Raw genomic sequence first — 26,791 nt, 5'->3', positions numbered from 1 at the left:
CAAATTGATTTCATTTTATTATTATTTTATTATAAGAATAAAAGGACACATTATTTTAGCTTATTCTTGCTTTTCATAGACGATTTTGACATTAAAATGTAAATAATATAAAATAACCAAAATAATGTCATAGTGAGAACTTAGTGGAGCCTCATTGATCTTTTATAAACTCTGTGCATTAATTAACTTTAACATCGACTAAGCTATACTGTGAAACAAGTAGCCTATATTGGGGGTATGTGGTTAACAGTGTTGGGAGTAATGCGTTACAAAAGTAATGTAATTACTGTAATATATTGCTGTTTGCAGTAACGCGGTAATGTAAGGCATTACTAAAATGGGTAATATTTTACTCGGTACAAACTTCAGTAACGCGCGTTACAATGCATTTTAACCCGAAATGAAGTGGTGTTTTTATTTTTGATACATATTCGCAAACACCACCGCGAGAACAACAGAGAAGAAAAAATCGCGCGTAATAGTAGAACGTTATCTCCTGATACTAGATGACTGTGGCTGCAGCAGACACGAAGTCGGATTCTATTTGCTGGATAGACATACGCCTACGCTCATTATTTTCAGCTTGTCAGAGACAAGGATATGAAGAACATAATTAAATAAGTGCACTTTGTGTGCGAAACCGAAAGATCTCTCTATGCCTCGCGAAATAGCACGTAAATAGCAAGTAATTTAATGAAACATCTAAAGTGGTGCCATGCTAATTTTTTTATTCTTGTTAAAACACAAACTATGCTCTTAGTAGTGCATGTCAGCTTTGTGCTGTGAACTTGAATTAAAGAGAATAAAGGGATAGAAATGCAGAAAAAGATTGTGTAGCATGGCAATGCCACCGCTCCCACCACGCACTTTGCGTAGGGCACCAAAGGACAGAGGGGGCACCCAAATATAGCCAATGAAAAGTAGCTTTACTGCAAACGGCGTTTCACTCAATAATGTTTACAATGTCAAAATGCAATAACACCATGTTACATGCAAGTTTGATACTTTTTGGGTTCTCTCAATCTCCACCACGTAGTACTAGAATGGAATTGGTGGGTCTTCAATAATTCGTTTTCCAAGCATTTCATAAAGCACATGATATGCCGAGTCGACTGAAACGCTTTCCATTCAGATAGCTAGGTGGCTACCAGGCACATAATTCACTTTTAATTGCAAAAAGAAATGTGAAGCAACATGTCATTGCACACTTCCATTTCCAAAGGAATGAGGGCTGCTTATAACAACTTAACATTGTGCATATTATTGTTAATATTGTGCTATCAATGTAACTCAAATAAACAAGAGCTGGCAAAAGGGCATTATGAGAACTTAAAGATAAATGTTGTTAAAGTGACAGTGCACCATTTATAAGTAAAACAGCATTTCTTCAGAAATTAATGTTTAAAAACACACAGTAATGGTCTTAAATTATAAGCCTTTTTATTTTACTTTAGGTGTTTGAGTTATCATTTAAATGTCACTCACTCAAAGCCACTCACTTAGGGCACCGAAATGGCCAGCAGGCCACCATCTTGACATTTCTTTATGTAAGCTTTGATTTAGGCTCTCTGTTGATTTTAATGAGAAGGCCTAGGCCTTAAAGTTACAGTATTTCTATCACAATTTACCAGATTTTGACCTTTTGACGGTTTTTAACAAAATTCTGACTATGATTGTTCCTTGTATTGCATCATGAGCACTGCTCCTATTGCATTCTACTGTTAGCCTTAAGCCTAGCTCAGTCATTATGCTATACCATAATCTCCCTCCATTGAAAGAGCAATGAGCTGCATTGAGCGTAATAAACTGCATTTAGAATGTCAAATCCATATTTCTAGATATTTGGGTGAAAGTAACTTAAAAGTAATGCAATAGTAGTGTAATGCCTTACAATTCAGAGACAGTAACATTATAATGTAACAAATTACTTTGAAATGACAGTAATAAGTAATACATAATACATTACGATTTTAAAGTAACTTGCCAAACACTGGTGGTTAAGCGAGAGGAGTTAAAGATGGGGTCTTCATTTGTGCTGTATGCAGCGAATGATGTGATAGCTACGGAACCCTAGAGTAGGCCTACTAGAGGGGTATTACAAGATATTTTTGGTATCCAGAAAACCTGCGCTCATTTTACTAAATTGTGTGCACATTTTACTAAATCGTGCGCACGTTTTACTAAATAGTGCGCTCATTTTTACTAAATTGTGCTCTCATTTTAATTGTTGTAAATTGTGCACACAATCTAGTAAAATGAGACCACAATTTAGTAAAACGATACACAAAAATATCTTGCAGTGACACCTCCTGGGCTCCATAGATAGCTTATCTGTTTTAGAGAACTTAGCTTCTCTGTTGAGTCAAAAACGAAGTGAAAAAATGATGTGAAATAATTTTGGACTTCAGTGTCTCCCTTACTCCCTCTTGTGAAATGGCACTGCTTTAGCCTACAAGCTTGAGGACTATCAGATACTTGAGTTCGGTGGGCTTACAGCGTATGTGCTTCAAAACAAACCTCTAGGCTCGTTTAGGCACGACTGAACACATCATTCTGTGCATCGCAGCGCTTGACATGATTTATCACGCGTAGTTTTCCCTTTTGCAGCAGAATGAGACCAATGTTATAGTCATTCATTTTTAAACAAGAACGAATTGAGGGGCTGGTTGAAAAGCAGCATGTCACATGGACATCAACCGGTTTCGCGCTAGGGAGAGAAGCACAGCTTTCTGGAATCCAGTAGTCAGAGGGAATTTGAATAGAAGGTCCGACTAAGCGGAGTTCCCAACCACAAACAGACCAAGAGAGACCAAAACGCAAAGTAGGCTATTTTAATCTGAACGAAATAGGGATTTTATCAAAAGGCATTTGTTGTCAAGACTGCAATGAATACGAACGATGCAAAGGAATATCTCTCAAGAAGGGAGATACCTCAACTGTTTGAGGTGAGATTTATGCAATGCACTGTTGGAAGGATGTCACTTCTCCCAAGAGTTAGCCTAATTCATTTGTGTTTTTATGAATAGACCTACTGAAGTACACGGAAACCAGATTTGATATTGAATATTGCATTTGGAATGGATACAGATTAGAAACATTTTATTTAATGCATTTTAAATATTTGAGTATTTTTTTTTCCAAAATGCTCAAGACGACGATTCCTACTATGTCGTGCGTAATTGTGGCTAGTTTATATTCAGTCATATTGTAAATCTCAGATTACTATCATAATTGTAGGCATTTCAACCTGTCACTTATCCAGTTGTCTTTTCTGTTTACTATAATTACCCGTTTATTACCATATCGCTCTCAGTAAGTAGGCTATTCCAGACTCTTGACTCCAGCTTGTCTACAAGACAAGACATTGGTTATTAGGAGGGTTGGCAACATTGTTCAGTGTTAAAATGTAATACATTACGTTACATGAAAAGGACACTCGTGAGGAAGTAGGTTACAAGTCGTGTCAAAAATGTAAAAACATATGTGACGAGAAATGTTATGCAATTCGTAATAGGCTGGTTCAGAGTTGTTTAAGGAATTAACCTGTAAAATGTCAGCAGAGCTATAGTCTATGCTATAATTCAGCACCGTTTCATGTATTCTTGTTAATTGTCTGTGTTCAAGCCTATGTCTGTAAGGATAGATGTCTATTGTATAATATTTCAGTCTTGGCAGTGATCCCATTCAATTGTTATTGTTATTGTAGCAGAGAGACGTTTGTGGAAACAAGTTAAAGAGGGAGGGGAACCGACTTGGAAGGATGCATGGGCACACTGAAACAACTCAGGGTCAAGAAAATCAAAACAACAAGGAATTTCTTTTGAGCTTAAAGGACTTCAGCATGAAGAAGCTGAAAATTAACTTAAGGCAACACCATCTTTCTCTGTGTACCACAAAACAATCAATGCAATCATTTAGGTTTTAATTATCAGTTTTATTCTATCTTTGTTGGGTGCTCAGAGCCTGCTGACAGGTTTGATGTATTACCGACCAGAAGACCCTATCGATTATCTGGAGACTTGCCTGAAGAAAGTTAGAGATCTTGGAGGCACCGATAAAGTCAGATGGGACACCTTTGTGGGACAAGAGAAGAAGTCTTTGCCACCTCTCAACGGAGGCCAGTCACGGAGGTCTTTTTTTCGTAATGGTATGTAGAACAGGAAGGGGGAACCTAGTCCTGCAGTCAAATTAAATAATGGTTCTAATATACATGCAAATGACAGGTATCTCCTCAGAGTACAGTGCACTAATGTCACTTTGATCAATTACGGAAATATGGCCAAGCATGAGATCTGAACTGAGACTTCAGGCCAAAACATAGGGAAATGAAGACACAGGGGCTCTACAAAGAAACCCATTGAGTCGGATTTGCATGGCAAATATGTTACAGCTTCAGTCATAAACTGTTTTTTGTCCGTGTAGATGGTCTGATCTACAGCAGCTAACTCTCCTGTTAAAATGTTTTTGTTTTTTCAAGCTATATTGCATATGTTTTGTGCCTTGTCCTTTTATGCCTTGTTTATGTCTTGTTCTTTAACCAGTCATTGTGGTGCTCCCATTCCAGTTCTGCCCGACAGCCCCAACTTCCCCTACAGGAGGTACGAGCGCCTCCCCCCAATCCACCAGTTCTCCATCGAGAGTGACTCAGACCTGTCAGAGACAGCGGAACTCATCGAGGAGTACGAGGTTTTTGATCCATCCAGGCCTCGCCCCAAAGTGATCCTTGTCATTGGTGAATATGCCGTCATCTCGCTTTCCCTCCATTAACAAGCTGCCACAGTGTTGCAGGGTAATTAGAGTGATTGATAAGACCCTTAGGCATGGATATGCTCTTAGAGGATATCTTCTTTAGATGCAGATAGTGATTGATAAGACCCTTAGGCGTGGATATGCTCTTAGAGGATATCTTATTTCGATGCAGAGAGTGAAACATATGATTAAGCAACAGTGAACACAGCGACAAAGAAGAAAGTTGTGGAAGTTCATTTCTGTTCATGCCTGAGCGATTGTCTGCGTGTGTTTTAAAGTCCATTCCAATTCATGAAGTGTTAATGGTTTTCTTTAGCAAGGGTATCTAAAGGAGCCTTTATGGATGTCACTGTTATGATGATGAATGTGAGTTCATATACATCATTTGAGAGACGTATCGGTCTCTCATAATTTTTCATTGTGGATAAAGACATTGTGTCCGGCATAACTAATTATGACCGCCGCGCAGCGAAGCTAGGTTTAGTCAGATTTTTTTTCTTTTTCTTTTTTTTTTTTCTTTTTCGCATGTCCAAATTTCCGCCAAGGATTCCGGGACACTGAAAGACCGGGGTAGACGAAACTTGGTGGGCATGTAACCCCATATGGATAGCATGGAACCATCGTTTTTCGTTTTGATCTGTAGCCCCCCCGCTGGACTGCACCCCCCGAAAGGAGGGTAGGGCAGACACAGTTTTCTGTGAATATCTCGAGAACCGTAAGGTTTAGGAGGACCATTTTTTTGTATGTTGAGCTCAAGGGGCCATGTCAACCCATTCCATAACCACTCATTTCATGTATAGTGCCAACTAGTTAAACACAAAAAAGTAAAAAAAAATGAGGTGTTGTCAAAACTCTGAAATTGGAAGGTATCTGTGTGAACCCTGGGGGCCAACATAGTTTATGTTAAAACTGCACGAAATTGGAAGTGTAGGATCATTATGACACCCTGTGAATGCAAACGCCAAGTTTTGACATGGAATGCCGCTCATGGGGGCCGTTCATGGGGCCACAATAAATTAATTTATGTTACTATACACCAACTGGCCTGTAGGTGGCCAGAGACAGTTTTTCTGTGAATATCTTGAGAACCTTGAGAAGGGGCCTAGGATGACCAATTTTTTTCCGTATGTTTGCCTCCAGGGGTCATGTTAACCCATTCCATGTGCACACATGTGCATAAACAGATGCACAACAGACACACGCACACACATACATTCACAGTAATCATACGTATGACACATACTCACACAGTAGACAAATGTACGCATGCATGCACATGCACAAACACACATACGCAGGCAAACACACAAGCACGCACACACACACACACACACACACACACCCACACACATAAACATAAACGTGTACACGCACACATGCACACAATTCAAGAATTTCTCAGAATTATGAACAGGCAAGATGGGGATGGGGTTGTATTTATAAAATAAATTTTACATGTGAAATCTATGAACTAATCATGTTTTGGTACTTGTTGTCTAGCAGATACCAGTGAGAATTTAGTGAGACAGTTAGAATCATATAGGCCTTTCAGCGTGATTTATTTTTGTGGAAAAAATGTGCTGGACTGGGTGGCGGTCATATTTTGTACCGCTCTGCGGTACATCTAGTTAATTACATTTTTAAGAGGGAAAGGGATCAAGTATGTGAACAAAGTCATTTGATTAATTTAAATCTATATGCATATGTAGTCATTACCTTCAATTATCATTCACCATTTACTTTGTAACAGTTAATAGCCTTTTTTCTTAGCCATTAATGGACAGGGCTGTGAAAAGTGGACAGGAAATGAGTGGGAGAGAAGGATGGAGTGTGGGTTTGAGAAATGACATCAAGCCGGATTTAAACCGAGGTCTTTGTGGGGACTGGGCCCGTTTGTGATACTGGACAGCGACGCTACCCACCCCACCCAAATACCCACCCCACCCAAACCCGCCACCCCATAACTGTTAATAATCTTGGTTATACGACCAATTTTGTAAATGAGTTGGGGAGGCATGCCGAGCTGAGTAGTACCCTGTGTGAATTGGCACTGAGTGTCATCTCATCCACTCTTCACAGGTGGCCCTGGCAGTGGCAAAGGCACGCAGTGTCTGAAGATCGCTGAGCGCTACGGCTTTGAGTACGTCTCTGTGGGGGAGCTGCTGAGGAAGAAGATGATCCACAACGCCACCAGCAACAGGAAATGGAGCCTGATCGCAAAGATCATCACCAACGGGGAACTGGCTCCACAGGTAGGGAGCAGCGCGAGGGGACTGAGGAGAGATGGAGGCAGGTTGTGTGTAGTTAACAGATACAGATCTCAGCTTGCTGAGAGATAAAAACATGAAAAACAAAAATGTCAAAACACAGTGATTTATTGTGTTGGTTTGTGACACTAGTCGCTGTTCATGCCAGTTTAGAGCAGAGAGAGAGAGACTGTGTGGCACACCGTTTCAATTTGCCAGCATGTCAAATAGAATCATTGCCTGCTGTCATAGTGTGTTCTAAGCTCCATAAAAGCTACTTGAACAGCAAACAGCTACTAAGCACTAACAGTACTAGGTAAAGCAAACAGGAGGAATCGGAATAGGCATGGCATTGCTTAAGCATGAATGTTTTTGAAAGTATGGCCTACATGTTCAGCATCATATCTAACACATCCTTGTAGTCTAATTGTTGTCTAATAGGTGACACTTTGATTCTTTACAAGTGCTTGTGCTGAGGATCAAACAAATATCAGCTGCGTGAGCTAAAAATGTCAAATTAATATTTTAGTCATTGTTCATCAATATTGACTGAATAAAACCCACCCCACTAACAACAAATCTGCACACACACACACACACACACACACACACACACACACACACACACACACACACACACACAAAACAAACACAATCATGTAGAATTAACTGAAGCAAAGAGGGGTGGGTGAGAGCTAGAAGAGCCAGAGCGGAGTTGGGAGTTGGGGTGGTCTCTGGGTTTCACCATAATAGCAGATCATTCAGATTCATAAACAGTAAGTTGTTGTGGTTACACACTGTGCTTGCGGTTTAGTCTTTTAGTGGCTCCTGGCCTCCTCCCTGGGACAGACATGGCTTCTGGTTCTGAGTCCTCCCAGCTGAGTTTACAGTTCTAAGTTGCAGAGATTATGCATGAAAGGATAGTCCAGATCTCCCCAAGACTTTAATATGGCGTGGTATTAGAGACGGTTGTTGCAGGAGGCAAACAGTGCTGCTGGCTGGCAATAGCAGCAAAATTCGGCGACTGTTTATGCATGATTAGGTGATTAACAGCCAAGATGGGGACAAAGAAGGACACACTGATTCAGCTTCCAGCATTTCACCTAACCTGATCTTAGAACTTACAGTATCCCCAGTATTACATCGCAGAGCTTCAAACAGATTTTTTTAACATTTCCATGCTTAGTGCATAAATGCAAAGGCTGATCAGACTTGAAGCATCACAATGTTGATGCAGGCTCTTGTGAGTGGTTGTTACAAGAATGATGCCCTGATCTAGCCATCTGTCTTGCAGAGGAAGAGGAGATTTGGCAAAGGGGAGTTGCCTTCCTGTGTTTGTTACAGTCCAGCAATGTATGATTGATGTAGTAGATATTTCTAGATGGGTCCTTAACTTATTGCTCTTCTTGTTCATTAAACAAAATTGTACAATTCTGAATGAGCTCAGTCTGCACATTTCCCATGCTTGCATATTCAGTTATTTTGTCAGTTGCTTTCAGAACACAGTTCTTATATCACATGTGCACTGTGTCGGTTGCAATTAATCCACATTTTGGTGAGAGGCAGTTTAGCATATTACTGTTCCTTAAGGGCTTGGAGTTGAAGGAGCATGCTTAGACACTTTGCCATATTGACCCAACTTTCTAAGATATGTGCTTTAAAGATCAGAGAGCCAAAAGAGAATGCCATTCCAAACAATTAGTGTAGTTATTAGGCTTTTCCACACTCAAGTTGGGGGAAATTTAACAGATTTAGGAGATGTGTTATAAGAGCTGTTGACTGTTGGCTGAGAGTTCATAAGAGATAGTCCACATCTGTTTTTGTGTGTGTGTGGGTTTTTTTTAGGTTGAGGTCAACCTGAACCTGTGCAGGTTTAAAGGCATATGAGTGATTGATTAATGATGTATTATTTCTTAAGTTATTAATCAGAGCAATTTCTCATCCCCTTACAGGAGACAACTATAACAGAAATAAAACAGAAAATTATGAAGATACCAGATGCTACTGGGATTGTAATCGATGGCTTCCCCCGTGATGTTGGACAGGCACTATCCTTTGAAGATCAAGTATGCTGCTTTCTTTACATAGAATACTGAGTTTATTTAAGCTGTTGTTATTTTTGCATGAGAAAATGTAGTCTATAGCGTATGCCTTAATCTGCTGACCTAGCAAAGTGTCACACACACACACACACACACACACAGACACACACACACACACACACACACACACACACACACACACACACACACACACACACACACACACAGACACACACACACACACTGTCATGTAAACGTACTGACTGCTGACTGTGGTGACAGTAGAAAGCGCAGCTCGTCTCTACTCCCCATGCCATTTAGCCCTGCATGGTCTGCAGGATAATGGCCATGTGCTCTGACCATATTTCCCAAAGGGTCAAGTGTGTCAGTCAGAGCACCTACTTGATGTCTTCTGTTGCACAAAGACACCCACATCTGATTTGTTGAAAGAGCATAGGGATGTGATTTCACAGTGAGTGAGGCTCGGGAGTGATCATTCAAGTGCCAAGTGTGGCTCTTCTATCTCTCAGTTCACAGTCCCACACATCTTAGTGTACTGCTCTCACTGTGCACCAGAGGACGAGCACAAGTCATGGCTCTGAGGAAGTATTGTTGGGTGTTGAGTTGGGAGTAGAGTGGATGATCACCTCAGTGGATGATCAGAGTAACAGGTAATGGTTGCTCATTATTTAGCTTTGTGTTTTATCAGCCCAGAGAAGCCTTAAAAAGGCTCTAATGAGAACATGGCTGTCGAACATGTTCAATCTGAACACACTCTTTTGGGAAAGGAATGCGTTTAGATTTGAAATCCCCTTTTTGCCCCTCAGTTGTTTTCCTTTATGGGGTCTGTCAAAAACATGCTCAGATGTTATTTTACAAGACTTTTTACAAATCTATAATAAGGCTGGGGAATAAAATGGCCCATTTTAGCAGATATCTAGTGCCCCCTCAAGGTTATCTGGCACCCCCATGAATAAATAAGTAAGCTTTACACTGATTGGCTACCTTGCAGCCAAAGACTGCTCATAATAGGCTACAACTTCTACCTGAATCTCCAAGTTGAAATGGTAGAATAACATTTGGAGGAGGGACGGTGATCTGAGGGATTGTTTGCTTCAAAGTCTGCACTTGTTGTTTTTAGTGGTCATTTCAAAGTCTGAGATTTGCATATGAAGGAGGAAACATTCCATGATTCTGGTAGCTTTGTGGCCATGTACCAAGTATATCAATATTCACAGTCTTAGAGCAGGTTGAGCAACACATTGAATATTCAGTATGGCACAGTGGATTTGCAGGTTTGCCCTCCCCTGTCCATATTTCTAATTAAAGGGAACTCACTCTTTAAGCTGTCTATTTATATGCAGATGGTGGGATTGATGCATACTGTGCTAGGCATATTAACTGGGCTCTAATAATTTTCTACAGTAGAGCCAATGACTGACAGATCCTCTAGAGTGACTGGATGTAATTATATTGGTGATTGCCAGAGACCTGCATGCGTGCCAGTATCCCGGAAACAGCAATATGAGATTTGATTGGCCCTTTATCTCACCGCTGTTGCCGGTCATCACAAGCAAATGTCTCCATAAAGAGGCAGGCCACGTGTGACAGACGTGTGCATGTGTCTGAATGCTGTCTGGTTGCAGTGGTTAAACTTAACGAGTGGTACCGATGGCAATCTCTTTATCTCCACTTCCTCCCTTCCTTGTGTCACACCAATTACTGCTGAGGTCTGACATAGTGATAGCCTGACGAGCCAGACCCACATTAAAATGTAGGGTCTGGGCACTCACCGTTCGCAGTGCTCAGTCCGAGGGGCGGGATAATCGGGTGTCTTTCAAATTCCCTCTGCACGCAATAGGACAGCGCTATGAGTCCCATGCGTTTTCCCACCAGCAGAGCTAGTTGGCTAGTTCAAACTTTTGCCAACTTTCAGTAAAAAAAAAAGCTTAACTCGTGTCACACTGTTTGCCAACAGCAACATCCATCTTCTTTGAGGATGGGAACAGGGAATTCAAGCCAAACCGTTGCAACTCTGCCATCAATCATTATGTTAAGCCCACCTAACAACTCTATACACGATTTGATTGGCCTGATAGAAGTTTAATTTTTCGAGCTCACAAGCCAACGGAGAGTTGCTAGACTAGACTTGGCAGCAAATGTAATTTGTTGCTGCTAGGGTGCGTCTAGATTTCTAGGCTAACATAGTGAGGCATCTGTACACAAGGACTGAGAGAACAGAGAAAGAGAGAGAGAGAAAGAATCTACAAAAGAAATATCCTAGAAGTAGAATAGGTATCTCTCAAACACCTTTACCATCGTACCATGTTTCCAACGCCGTTTCAGGTGTGCCGATCTATTTTCCGCTGCATGTAAGGTGACATTGCGCCATGTTGATTTCCTGTTTTATCTCGTCTTGGGAGTTCTGTGTCTGCTTTCCAGAAGCCATTAGCACTGTGTCTGTGCCAGTGCTGCTCTGCCTTAATGAGGGCTCCATGATAAGTGAGATCCCCTGTGTGTGTGTGTGTGTGTGTGTGTGTGTTTCATGTCCCTTAATATGTATTTCACATACATATGAACCTTTTCCAGTATATTAAACAGAGCCCTGTTTCTGGGGGCAAAGACGTTCATGCCTCATAGTGTCTTCATGTCTGGGCCAGTGAGCGTTGACTCACTTCCACAAATCTGAATCTGACATTGGACCGTGCACTGTGACTTCCACCCAGTGGAGCTCACTTGCATTCAGATATCTCAGTAAACATTACCATAGGCAGCTATGAGAACCACAGAAGTTGGTCAAGACAACCGACAAACCCAAACATTTTACATTTGCTATTGAAACAGAGCAGACACAGGTTTACATCTAGACAGAACATACCATTTTGTGCCAAGGTAATAGTTTTTCCTGTGTGCAAGTGATCAAGCAACAGGTAGCCTGATGTTCTGCTGCGTTCCCAATCAATAAATAACAGTAACTAAGAAGAGACAATACAGTGTGATGAAAGTCCCATGAAACATCTAAATATTTGAGAAGTGTGGGAGAGAGAGAGAGAGAGAGAGAGAGAGAGAGAGAGAGAGAGAGAGAGATGCCTAAGCAGTGGTACAAACTAGCTGCTCTTGTATTTGAATAAGGATAACTAAGCTCTATGGACACAAAAAAATCAATAAAATGACCTGAAATGAATTCTGTGAAATTACTTTTTGCCGTGGCAGCCACAGGCCAAAAACAATGAGTAACCCATTACAGCTGTGATGTTAGACACAGCATGTTAGGCTACTGGAGTATAACAACAAATATAAACAAATTATGTTGTCCAAGTGCTAAATGGAATACGAAAACAGGCTTTATTTGGCATGTCAGTATGATGCCACTTACAGATACCCCGAGAAGTGGCTTGACTGTTCAATGTTTTGTTTAGTTGGAACATATTTTAACCTGGGCATAACAACAGACTCTACCTCAGATCCCATGCCCCTTCTTTTTGGGACATTCTGTTGAAAATATGTTTGTTTTGTTCAGGTTGTCTTTATAATCGCAACTTGACTTGTACAATTTGGATAATCATCTATGGAGGAGAAAACAATTTGTTGCATTCCATTGTAGTAGTATTGCCCTTCATTGCAATCCCAGATCAGTGTGTGGGCTGTAATATCCTGTGCCTCCTCTGAATGTGTCACTGATACAATCATTGGTTATGGTCAATACATCAACATGTCACAGCATCGCTAATGGGAGTTCCAGTTACGTGTGACATCCTTCTGCATTGCTGATTCTCAATCATGATAACTAACGTAAAATAGATCCTTAGGTTAAGAGGTTATTGTTTGTTTTTGCAAAAGATTAGATATTTTAAATGTCCTCAACATTTGAACAAAAGAGAGTGAACAAAAGAGATAGAGAGAGTGGAGTTTGTAGAATACTGGGGAGTTCTGGAAGTCTCTTTCCATGTAACTGTGTTCTTTGATGTTATCTGTAGACAGACCTGAGTAATGTTCTCTGTTCCATGCAACTTTGTCCTTACACGTTACCTGTAGACAGGCCTGAGTATTCTGGACAGGCCTGAGAATGTTCTAGACATAATCTTGTGTCATTATTTAGGATGTTGGACATTAAAGCTACATTATGCAGGTTTAGGTATATTTGGCAACTGTACAACTCCCTCTAGAGACACAATATTTACTGAAATGTCAAGTGGGTTTTATTTAAAAGACCTCATGATTAACTGCCTAATAGTGCATGAAAGAAATATCGGTGTGATGCTAGGTGAATGATTCACCTATTACAAGTTTGTTTACCATCAAATTAGCTTCTTAAAGGTTATATTAATGTGGAAATCTTACATAGTGTACCTTTAAGGGCACTAGATGACAGAAACACTCCACTGTTTCATCTCCTTTTGCATGATTTTGCCAGATTCACACAGGCGGCCTTGAATAAAAGAGTCATGAGAGAGGAGACTCAAGAGACAGACAGACAGACAGAGAGGAAGAGAGAAAGAGAGAGAGAGGGGGAGAGAGACAGAGAGGTGCTTTGAGGATACAGAAGTGAAACTCATACCTAAAAATATCTCTGTTAATTGAGCTGTCTCCTGTCCTGTCCCCCCTCGTCCTCCTCAGGCATCCTCAGTGGAGGACGGGAGAGTGGCAGTGTTTTTCTGGAGGCAGTGTGCGTGCTGTTTGGGGAGGAAGGGAGGTGAAAGAGGGGTAGATAGGGCTCTCTCAACCTCCCTGGCTCCTGACAGCGCTACCCTTTTCTACACCAGCGCGCTAGGAACAACACTTTTCACAGGGAAGCCCTCTGAGGCTGCACTCTACTTTTAATGTAGCTCCGGGCGGACCTCCGTTTATGAAGCTTGCTCATCTAAGCTCCCCTCAACTCAGTTGTTCCTCTCGCCCTCAATGTCTCTCCCAGCCTGTCAGGTCCGCTGTATCCCCCCCCCCCCCACACACACACACACACACACCACCCCACCCCCCCCAATTTGAGAAGCAGCACAGATGGGACGTGCCTTGTGGCTCTGCCCTATATAGAGCTGGATTAGGGCGCTGGGAAGCATCACTTGATGTCATCATGTGTGTCTCTGCAGGCCTCTGCTGCCGCACAAACATGTGACTTCACTTCATGTCATTTGTGATGCGTTTAAGCCTTGCATAGATGTTATTGCTGCTGCTCATACTTGCAGTGTCCCATTTTGTCTCAATGAAGGTGAAGGTGTCTTGCCTAAGAGCTCAGTGACGTGTGTTGTTGTTGACATGTGAGGAAGAGCATGTAGGCGACACGGTTTACTCCGAGCCAAGTTGGAATCTGTTATCGCCAGTCATGCATTCTTACTGCACTTGACTGAAATGGTTCAAAGGTTCAGAGAGTGAATAATTTTGATGGCGGTGATGCTCTTTGTTTGTTGATACATACCCTTTTTCTCTTGTCAGACTGCTAAACTGCTGAAGCATCTCTGGAAAAAGAGCATGTGTTACCTTCGAAATGTAATGTACGCGTACACAACCCGCATAAACAAGGTCAGAGGTTTCATAAGTATGCTAATGTGCAGCTCACATAGACACCAGTGACTGGGTCTTAGGGGACCTCATTGACTTGTTTGTTTGTAGAAAGGAATGCAGGTCTGACTGCTGTCTTCACAGTCTCTCTGCGAGGAGTCTGATGTGGAGTATATTTTGGGCTTTGGTCCTCAACACAGCGGGATAAGAAATGAGAACAGCATGAAATATGTCTTCCTGGGAGAATGCAAAATGACTCAACAATGTCTCTGTGATGTTTGCGTCACATTGAGACCTTGAATCGTAATGATGTGTTGCTTTTTATAGTGCATAGACCTCAATGATAATGTAGGTTCAGGGAGAGGAAGTGTGTGTTTTTATTGAAAGGCTTTAGATCATGCCTTCTTTCTGAACTCCATTATATTAAAGGGACACCAGGCAACGTTTTCATGTTAATTAATCATCTTCGTAAGTCGGTATATGGTTAAATGTCTCATTACGGGGCGAATGAAGGCTCTCTCGCCCGCCCCTACTGCCTGTAGGAAGAATATTCCACTTGCAAGTTTGGTGTATCCTACCCGCCGACCGAAGCAGGATCAGTTTACAGCACAGAGGCAGGCTAACAAAACGCTAGAGATTGTTGCAAACGTGTGTATAATGGCAGAGCCGGCGAAGAAGCAGCGAAAACCCTTGACGGAAGACGCAAAGAAAAGGAAAAGGGGAGTTTCGTAGAGAAAAAACATCAGGCTTGCCTGGTGTCCCTTTAATTAAATCATAATTCCACTGTGTGAATACGTAACCATAGTGACCGGTTCCCTTTTCCCTGTGTGGTAGATGTTGGCTGTATCACCAGACACCAGTTTTCTCACATGTGATACCAAGAAAACACATCTCTGATTTTGTCCTCTTCATTATTATCCAGTTAAATGTGTTTTTTAACACCTATTATGTGCCAACAGAATCACAGATAATGTGTGATTGCTGGAAGATTTTGTTTATCTAACTTCATAGGCATTGAGAGCAAGGCATCTGAAGCACCTGAGCAAGATTGGTTTTAAAATGAAAAAAAAAAAAAAAACTTCAAGGAACTACCCAATTTTGAGTTAGTTAGTTGGTTTTAAATGGTTTAGTTAACCAATTGCACATCTACTGTATCTACTGAACTATTCTGGCTGTATATTACATTTGTTTACATCTTTTTAACATGGTTTGGAGTTGGTATTCATGGTCCCACTATAAGATTCAGTTCATCCGTAACCTCTAACACAAGGTTGTAGATCTATTTGATTTGAACCCTTTTCCATTGTGTGAACTGTACCTATTGGTCTGTATAAGAGGTCTACTGATGTGTGTGTCCCTGTTGTCCCCCTGCTGTGCAGATCTGCACCCCAGACCTGGTGGTGTTCCTGGCTTGCACCAACCACCGCCTGAAGGAGCGCCTGAAGAAGCGGGCTGAGCAGCAGGGTCGTCCAGACGACAACCCCAAGGCCACCGAGCGCCGTCTCACCAACTTCAAGCAGAACGCCATCCCTCTGGTCAAATACTTCCAGGAGAAAGCCTTGATTGTCACAGTAAGTGTAAAAGAGACAAGTATAGATGGATGGATGGATGGATGGATGGATGGATGGACAGATGGATGGCTATTACTGATTCTGAGTTCAACGTGTAGTTGCAATCAAAATTGCCTAGGAGAATTAGGTTTATTGCAAGATGTACAAACCTTCAGCTGTTTGCAGGTGGACTTTGAGGTATGCATGGGATCATTGTCCTGTTGGAAGGGTCCAATGATGTCAATAAGTGGAATCTACAAAATTTAAACAGGTGCTGGGTATAAGGCAAAATTTAAAAATAAAAAGATACCCGCACACTGTTCTATAAGCTCCCAGAGTGGTTTATTAACAACGTTTCGACCTGACGAAGACCTCTGGGTCCAATGATGCCCAAGCTTCAGCTTCAGCTTGGCCAATAAACCTAATTTGCAATTCATGGGTTTCATCAGGTCCCTTTCCACAGGTGTATAAAATCAAGCACCTTAATTATCAATGCAGACTGGATGGTGCTTGATTAATACGCCTGTGGAAAGGGACCTGATGAAACCCATGAATAGGGGTTGGATCGTTTCGATTGCAACTGTAACGGTATATCAGCAACAGGTGATCATGCCTTTGCAATTAGATAATTCTCTGTGTGACAGTGAAACTAAAGAATTAGTCATTATGTCATTATACTGTTGCATAATTAGTAATTATGCAACAGTAATCCACAGCTACACAGCATCACACAGGACAAGCACAGAGGCATGTGAGGGACCATTGGACACCACGATTGAATCTGAGAATCTCTCTAGTTTGCTTAGTCTGAGTATGGCCAGATATATGGCCAAAGATAGCCATCACAGCAATCTGAGGTGCTACACAAGCACACGCTGAACAGCTGCGCCTGTGCTCATAGGAGATATGAGTTTGTGTCCTTGGCATTATTAACCGCCAAATTATTAATGCCAAAATTGTTGAGTGCAGATATCCAGGTGTTTATAACTGTTGCATCATAATAAATAAATAAAACTAAAGTTTTATGATTAAGTGTCAGTTAATAACCCTCTCCAAATGCTCTATAAGAACACCTGAAGACAGTGGTGTTGTGGTGGTCTTAGTATAAAGCGCCTGTATGCTGGCAGAACAATGAGAGAATTATGTCATTAGATAATTTCCTAGATTAACTGTATCTCTCGTGAATAAATCCTCTGGATTAGAGCGGTTAACACAGTGAGAAAAAAAGGCCTCCGAGTCGTGAAGACGAAAGATTCGGTAAATGTCGTGTTCTTGCTAATGTTTGATGCGCAGCTTTGCATGGGCAAGCGCACATATAATGTCAGTCAGTCTATGACTAAGGATGACTAAGACGATAAGGCTCCATCAGAAATAGACTGCGTGGCACATTCGTGTTTCTTGGAATCTGCAGCAGAAATGGAGCGTTTTTGATGGGCCTGAGGACCATGGTGTTCTCTCCATTTCTGTCTCTATCAGGTTGTAAATCACAGTGTTATTGTGGGTTGGAGATATCGAAAACTTGATAATGCCCCCGTGCAGACTTACTTTAAGGGGTAATGATCCTTGTCAATTGGAACTTGGAAGTACTAAACACTTTTCTGCAAATAAAGCTTGTGTCAGTCACGATGGAGTTTTGCTGAGCTTATAAAGATCTGGTACACACCACCCTGCTATGAACTGCAAACTATCAATCTTTCTTTATCTGTGTGTGTGTGTGTGTGTGTGTGTGTGTGTGTGTGTGTGTGTGTGTGTGTTCAGCCATGGGTAGTGTGTGGTCTTGGGTTAGCAGAGAGTGATGCAGGTGTGTGCTATTTCACCAGGGAAGGCAACCCAGAGAGTGGTGCAGGTGTGTGCTATTTCACCAGGGAAGGCAACCCAGAGAGTGGTGCAGGTGTGTGCTATTTCACCAGGGAAGGCAACCCAGAGAGTGGTGCAGGCTTGTGCTATTTCACCAGGGAAGGCAACCCAGAGAGTGGTGCAGGCTTGTGCTATTTCACCAGGGAAGGCAACCCAGAGAGTGGTGCAGGCTTGTGCTTCAGTGAGCTGATTTTCTTTCTTTTTTCCCTACATGGGTACTTGGAACATAACGTAATATGCTTAACAATGTGCAAATCACCATAGAAATGGAGAAACACTACATGAACCAGATTATAACCTGTCTTCACTGTTATGATAAAGCTAGGAATCATCAGCATAATAGTTTTTGTTCTGTGAGATAGATTCTAAGATAGATCGTAATGTTATGACGGCAAGCCAAATACAGTAAAAATATTGCAGCTGGGAAAAGGGTACATGTGCTTGGGCTAATGTTTCAGTCTAAACAAGAAAGTAACCTAATGCAAGATTCTGTTAAGTTGGTCTAGAGAGGAGGCACTGGAAATTGCCTATTTCAGACATTTAGATCAGAAAATATTGCCTATTAAACAGGCTAGATAGCTAGTGTCTTACGGTACATTTGCCAGTGGTTTCAATGCACGAAGCATACAACATTGATGAACAATATGAATGAGCCACTTAGAAATGACAAGTAGATGAGATGCTCAAGGTAAAGGTGGTATGGTCCTTGAACATTATAGTTCAAGTATTACAAGATTCTTCCTGGCATGATGAGCATGAAAGGGTAATATACTATAATTTAGGTAAATGGACTTCCAATAAGAAAACTAGAAAATGTAATTTCGAGGAAATTACCAGTGCATGAAAATATAAATATACTGTATATTAACATAAAATGCCAAACAAACTTTTATTTGGAAACAGTAGTTGATAACAGTTGAAATGGCTGAACAGTTAAATAGTTGAGTAGTTTAAATAGTTAAATTATTTAATAGTGAATTATTGTAGTGTAGTGAGGACATTTATTTTGAAACAGTTGTGGGCAAAGGAAATAGTAGTCTTAAGAGAGCCAGATTGTATGCTTAAAGCCTGAGACAGAGTATATAGTTTAAAAGTTGAATGTAGATAGTGGACCATAGTGTAATGGATGTTGATAGACAGAAAGTTGAATGGATGTCGATAGGCAGATGTTGATGGATAGTTTAATGGGTGGATGAGTGAATGGTTTGAAGAGGATGAATGGATAGAAAGTTGGATGGAATGTGCCTTATATCCTTGTAGAATAGAGAGACACAGAGAGTTGGCCTAGTTAAGCAGAAAGCAGTTGATACAGGTGCAATCAGTTTAACTGGCCCTTTGATGGGTCCTAGTAGTGAGTAGTTTTTAACAATAACAATGTTAGCAATGCTAACATGCTAACTATGCTAACCATGCTAACTATCTACAGTGGGTAGGAGTCATAGTTGATGACAAGTAACAGTTACAATGGCTGAACAGTTAAAAAGTTCAGTAGTTTAAAGGGTTACATTGTTTAACAGTGAAATATTGTAGTGAGGACTTTTATTTTGAAATAGTTTTTGGCAGAGGAAGCAGTTGAACAGGATGTGTAGTCTTAATAGGGCCAGTTTGTATGCTTAAAGCCTGAGACTGGCAGTTGATCCAGGTGGCCTGAACACCTGCCATAGGATTCTAATTGCTTAACGGCCGTATTATGATGTCACAATCGGCAATGTTAAGTCTATGGGGATTTTTAAAAAGTTTTTCTTTAATAGTTTAAAAAGTATAAAAGTTTGAAAGTTGAAAAGACATAGCAGCTTGGTCCGTTTGAAGACCTACATTACAAAGTTTGAACGAAGTTTCTAAGTTAAACTGTTCAAGAGAAATTGCGTACGGAAAAAGTGGTAAGCGGAATAATAATAAGAAGTTGCTGATGTTGTTGCCTTGGAAGAACAGTACAGTGCATTTTCATGCACTGTAATAAGAAGAAGACGACTTCGGATAATAGAACAGTGCATTTTTATGCACTGTAATAACACTCGATTTGGGCGCCTTCAATATCACTGATTGAGTCAGGGTGTTTGAATAATCCTCCTTTGAGATCTTATTAATGATGCTTGGGGGTTGTAGCTGATACTGCCACTGCCTCTATATGTGAAGTGTTTGCGCACAGACTGATGGCAGATCAGCAGGCCTACGTCTTGCCATCTCTTCCCACTAAGTGCCTGTGCAGTCAGTGTAAACAAGGCTCTGCAGTGAGGGATCTGCCATGGCAGGGTGTCAGAATCTGTGCCCATGCCCTTGCCTGGTCATCAGACTCCATCAGCACAAATGACAGCGTGGTGGCGAGTGAGGCATTCCCATAGGATGCACCCCAGAACAGAGCTGTGTGCGGTAAGTAAATCTCACTCCCTGACACCTTATGAGAAAGCGCTAGCGACAAATGATAGATAATTGCACAAACAGATAACTCAGCCTTTTCAAGTGAACTACATCATTTGAGGTACACTGACAGACAAATCACTATACGCCTGTCTGTCAATGGAATGGCACCAACCATACCAATTTTGGTCTTTATTTGGATTATGTATTGTGGATGATGGTCATATAAGTGGTTATAATAGTATTTACAGTGCATGAAAATGCACTGTTCTGTTATCCGAAGTCTTCTTCTTCTTCTTCTTTTTCTTATTATTCTTCCCACCAAATTTCTGCGTCTAATTCAGCTTTAACCGTTTAACGTAGAAACTTCGTTCAAACTTTGTAACATAGGTCTTGAAAAGGAGACTTGAGGAATGTATTTTTCACTTTTGTAAACTTTATACTTTTTGAGATATTAAAGGAGAATTCCGGTGTGATATTGACCTAAAGTGTGTTGAAACATGATACCGAGTGTGAACGTATGTCTCATAGCCCATCTCGGCTTGTCCCCTGCACTCCAAAAATCTGGCTTAGTTAGCCGATGCTACCAACAGCTTTTTCAATGGTGGTGCTTCGGCATCGGGCTAGCCATGCAAATAAATCAATGTTTTACACTATTTACGAGGCTCAATGTATCTCCACATTTCATTGGTAGACTTCCGAGGGCCCTGACATTTAAAACGAGACATGAGACACTCATCCACCCATTAAACTATCCATCAACATCCATTAAACAATCTGCCTATCAACATCCATTCAACTTTCTGTCTATCAACATCCATTACACTATCTACATTCAACTTTTAAACTATATACTCTGTCTCAGGCTTTAAGCATACAATCTGGCTCTCTTAAGACTACTATTTCCTCTGCCCACAACTGTTTCAAAATAAATGTCCTCAATACAATAATTATGACCGCCGCGCAGCGAAGCAGCGGTCATATAGGTTTAGTCAGAATTTTTTTTTTCTTTTTTTCTTTTTCGCATGTCCAAATTTCCGTCAAGGATTCCTGGGACACTGAAAGACCGGGGTAGACGAAACTTGGTGGGCATGTAACCCCATATGGATAGCATGGAACCATCGTTTTTCGTTTTGATCTGTAGCCCCCCCGCTGGACTGCACCCCCCGAAAGGAAAGTAGGGCAGACACAGTTTTCTGTGAATTTTCTCGAGAACCGTAAGGTTTAGAAGGACCATTTTTTTTGTATGTTGATCTCAAGGGGCCATGTCAACCCATTCCATAACCACTCATTTCATGTATAGCGCCACCTAGTTAAACACAAAAAGTAAAATGAGGTGTTGTAATCGCAGGTATCTGTGACCTAACATAGTCAAAACTGCAATTTAAATTGGACTAAAGTGTAGGATCATTATGACACCCTGTGAATGCACGCCAAGTTTCGTCGAATTCGGGGGGCCAAACAATAAATTAATTTATGTTACTATACACCAACTGGCCTGTAGGTGGTCGGAGACAGTTTTCTGTGAATATCTCGAGAACCGTAGGGCCTAGGAGGTCCACCTTTTTTTTGTATGTTGGTCTTAAGGGGGCATGTCAACCCATCCCATTACCACTTATTTCATGTATAGCGCCACCTAGTTAAAAATTAAAAGCAAAAAATTAGGTGTTTTCACCACAATATCTCTGGCTGACATGGTCAAACTGCACGAAATTGAAAGTGTAGGATCATTATGACACCCTCCAAATGCATGCCAAGTTTTGTGAACTTTTCGCTCATGGGGGCCTTACAATAAAATAATTTATGTGTACATTTAGTGACTGTACACCAACAAGGATTCCCCGACACTGAAAGACCGGGTACACTAAAACTTGGTGGGCATGTAACCCCACATGGATAGCATGGAACCATCTTTTTTGTTTTGATCTGTAGCCCCCGCTGTACTGGACCCCCAAAAGGAGGGTAGGGCAGACACAGTTTTCTGTGAATATCTTGAGAACCGTAGGGGCCTAGGATGACCAATTTTTCCCGTATGTTTTGCCTCCAGGGGTCATGTTAACCCATTCCATGTGCACACATGTGCATAAACAGATACACAAGCACACACATACATTCACAGTAATCATACATATGACACATACTCGCACAGTAGACATATGTACGCATGCATGCACATGCACAAACACACATACGCAGGCAAACACACAAGCACACACACACACACACACACACACACCCACACACATAAACATAAACGTGTACACGCACACATGCACACAATTCAAGAATTTCTCTGAATTATGAACAGGCAAGATAGGAGTGGGATTGAAAAAAAATGAATTTTACATGTGAAATCTATGAACTAATCATGTTTTGGTACTTGTTGTCTAGCAGATACCAGTGAGAATTGAGTGTGGATAATGCAATTTAGTGAGACAGTTAGAATCATATAGGCCTTTCAGCGTGATTTATTTTTTTAAAAATGTGCTGGACTGGGTGGCGGTCATATTTTGTACCGCTCTGCGGTACATCTAGTTCACTATTAAAAAATTTAACTATTTAAACTACTCAACTATTTAACTGTTCAGCCATTTCAACTGTCAGTTGTTATCAACTATGACTCCTGCCAACTGTTTCCAAATAAAAGTTTGTTTGCCATTTTATGTTAATATACAATATGTTTATATTTTCATGCACTGGTAATTTCCTCGAAATTACATTTTCTAGTTATTCTTCCCACCAAATTTCTGCGTCTAATTCAGCTTTAACCGTTTAACATAGAAACTTCGTTCAAACTTTGTAACGTAGGTCTTGAAAAGGACACGTGGGGAATGTTTTTTTCACTTTTGTAAACGTTATACTTTTTGAGATATTAATAAAAAACAAGCTTATTTTTCCCCATAGACTTTGCATTAGCACTATGACATCACAATGGGCTAATTAACTTGATTTGCACCTGTATCAACTTCCAGCTGCTCAACTAGGACCCATCAAAGGGCCAGTTAAACTGTTTGCACCTGTATCAACTGCTTTTTGCTCAACTGTGTCTCTCCATTCTACAAGGATATAAGGCACATTCCATCCAACTTTGTATCCATTTATCCTCTTCAAACCATTCAGTCATCCACCCATTAAACTATCCACCAACATCTATTAAACAATCTGCCTATCAACATCCATTCAACATTATGTCTATCAACATCCATTACACTATCTAAATTCAACTTTTAAACTATATACTCTGTCTCAGGCTTTAAGCATACAATCTGGCTCTCTTAAGACTACAGATTCTGTTCAACTATTTCCTCTGCCCACAACTGTTTCAAAATGAATGTCCTCACTAAATAATTCACTATTAAATAATTTAACTATTTAAACTACTCATAACTGTTCAGACATTTCAACTGTCAGTTGTTATCAACTTTGACTCCTGCCAACTTTGCATTTTATGTTAATATGAAGTGTTTATATTTTCATGCACTGGTAATTCCCTTGAAATTACATTTTCTAGGTTTTTTTACTCTGGCATCTGGCATTTTCAGTAAACAGTCCTGCACCAGAAGTTCAATAGGCTGTTCTATACCGAGATAGATAGCTATAGATGGATCTATATTGTCTTCAAGACAATAAATCCTTTTCACTTATCAGTATGTTTGATTGCTAAGACACCACACCACATATAGCATAAATTCCCCAGCCCAGCCCAGATACAAATGGAAGAACATCACATCATATACAAAACATGTAGATAGTCACGTCTCAACCTGTTTAAGGGAGAAGATGTGATGCTTTTTCTTTACATGTTCACATCAGTGCAGCAATGGCAGAGGGGACGAAAGCTGGTTTAAAAGGGTCTCAATTCCAGTGTAGCACGCTGTGGAGAATGGTCAGGGTCGTTTGTTGTTGCCTTTGCTGGTTCATTTCTAGCTTTGTCATCCATGTCTTGTGTGTCACATGTAAAGAGGTCTGTACATAATATGTATGAGTAGGGGTGGGCGATATGGACAAAAAATAATATCTCAATATTTTTTGTAATTTTGACGATAACGATAATTAGTCGATATCCTTTAAAAAAAAATGGTAAAAGTCTGAGTTACTTTACAGCTCGTTATTTATGAATAGCATCAATTCAATAATAACCAATAACCTAACCTGTGACTTTTTAACCAAATCAACCAATGCATTGTCACTCTATGACACATTTCCAATTTTGCCCCCACTTGTGTGTGTGGCAATGACATGGTCTAGCCAGCTACATTAGAGAAGATGACTAGGCCTAACCGTTTCTCAAGAGAAAGTCTGAAGCTGAAGTTCCTTTCAAAAACCTTTACTTAGGATTCACTGTAAAACTAAGCAGACCAACAGAGTACATCTCAGTTATTCCCTTCGATGTTTTGTTTAAGAGAAATCATGTAGGCTAGCATTCCAAGTTACAGAATAGAAACTAATGCGTTAGCTTATGGCTAATGTATATGAGAAATCCCATTGAGATGCTAACTGTTAGCATAATCGATACACGTAGATATTTAGAGTGAACTTTAGTCCATTTACAAAAGGGTTACATGAGTAGAGTTCTTTGTCTACAACTGACTACTAAAATACTCAAAGGCAAATGTTTTCTACACCTAAAATGTTTACAATACCATGTAAGAAAAAAGGACTGTCTCATCAATGCTACGTGAACAGAAGTAGCTGCACAAAATCCCTTGTAGCCTAGGCTACGTCTTGATCTGGCTACACAAAATAAACATTAGACCTGCATGTGACAACGTGGACCCACTATGGATCACGTGACACTGTCTGCTGCAACGGGGCTTCTCTTGCATACACCTCCTGGATTTAGTGAATGTATGGGGTTTCAATGCATGATTTTGAGTGTTTTCCCCCATAAGTATTTTAAATAGGCTACTCGATAATGTAAATTGGCACATCGTTAAAACAACAATCACGATATTATCGCAGACGATATATATCGCCCACCCCTATGTATGAGTATATCATACTCCGTCCTTAAGGCATTTGCACACAAGCCCAGCTGAACATAAATGCATCCTATTACACACTCACAGGAGAGCTAACACACACACAGACACACACACATGCAGACACACACACACGCATACATGCAGACACTCACATACACACAAAAAACACACACACACACACACACACACACACATACACAATCTTCTCCCTTTTGTGATGATAAATGCCCCAGCAGCAGTTCTTATTGCTCCAGAAGACCCAAGGCTTTTACCCAGATTTCATATCTATGCATATCTCTCCTCTTTTCTCCCTTCCAGTCAGTGATGTATGCCCGCTCATACTTAATTACTGTCACATAACTTTCTGGACGCTCGTCAGCTGCCACGCGTGGCCTTTTAAATGAGGCGGCGGCGGCGGCGGCCATTACAGCTCCAGTCAGATTGATTTCTACTCATTGCTAAATGCTCACTGTTAGTGTTTGCCCTCCAGAAATGCACCTAGTGTAGCGCACAAAGCCAGAGTCAATACCTCAGTTCCACGAATGCAGGCATGCATTCACAAACAGCCAGTTCCACAGCCTGCTCCACAACCCATTTCAATCTAGGGCATGGAGAACAATACTCATGACCGCAATCCAACCTCCCTCCCTCCAAAAAAACAGTGAGGTTTGTACTCCAAACTGGGACAGGTTTATTCAGCCTACTGAAAAGAATTAGATCCTGGCTCCTGGCTTCCAAAGTAAGGTGATCTGATCTGATCATATCAGTGCCCTAAAGGACTGCCCAGATAAATGTGTCTGCTAGGTCATTAAAACCATCAATGTCTTCAGGAATTGGTTGATATCCGTGGACGTGTGTTGATAGTACCAATTTAAACAGGCAGTGGGGGGCTGGTCAGTAAGTCATTTCCGTGTTCTCTTCGTTGCCTATGTCAGTCACGCTCAGCTGTCAGCTGCCCTTCACTTGGTATTACTGTAAGAAGAGCTTGTCTTAAACGTCTCGCCTCTCAAGTGCCAGAAAAAAAGAGAGACAAGAACGGGAGCAGGAACGCTAAATATACTGCAGCTATTTACCTGAGGACTCTGTGAACCTTACTCCAAATATCTGAAGAGAAATATAGAGTGTGGATAAAGGAAGAGACGGGGGAGACGGAACGTGTTGGGCTTTGCCTTGTCAGTGAGACAAAGAGAACTGGGACATGCTCTGCTCTCTGTCTCTAGATGTCTGTGCTTGTACCGGATCTCTCTCATTCTGCCATTCCCTCTGTCTGCATCTCAGACTCCATCCTCTTGTTCGTTCTCGCCGTCATCATCTCAAGCTTCTCTTTACTCACATTCCCTCATTCTCTCTTGGACGCATATGTGTGTGTGTTGGGTGGTGGGGGGGGAGGGGGAGGGTTGAAGGTAAGTTCAAGGGCGGTGCCTGTTGGATGGGTGGATGGATGGATAGTCGGTCAGAGTGCAGGAAAGGCAGGCACTGCAGGGGCTGTTTACTGTTTGTTGTCTCTT

General features: G+C 41.1%; 1 protein-coding gene across 1 annotated transcript in view; it reads left to right on the top strand.

Annotated features, from left to right (window-relative positions):
• The first annotated feature begins 2,459 nt into the window (after positions 1–2,459).
• The window catches only part of ak5 (adenylate kinase 5), a 55,949-nt gene continuing 31,617 nt past the window's right edge, over positions 2,460–26,791 (top strand). The window contains 6 exon segments of the mRNA XM_048261551.1: positions 2,460–2,945; positions 3,961–4,147; positions 4,565–4,732; positions 6,829–7,001; positions 8,948–9,061; positions 15,913–16,104. Coding sequence (XP_048117508.1) covers positions 2,886–2,945; positions 3,961–4,147; positions 4,565–4,732; positions 6,829–7,001; positions 8,948–9,061; positions 15,913–16,104 — 894 coding nt within the window. The 5' untranslated portion in view covers positions 2,460–2,885.

This window comes from Alosa alosa, chromosome 1 (genome assembly GCF_017589495.1).
Source record: "Alosa alosa isolate M-15738 ecotype Scorff River chromosome 1, AALO_Geno_1.1, whole genome shotgun sequence".
Taxonomy (NCBI): domain Eukaryota; kingdom Metazoa; phylum Chordata; class Actinopteri; order Clupeiformes; family Clupeidae; genus Alosa; species Alosa alosa.
Note: the sequence above shows the minus strand (reverse complement) of the source record. Positions and strands in the feature narration are given on the sequence as shown.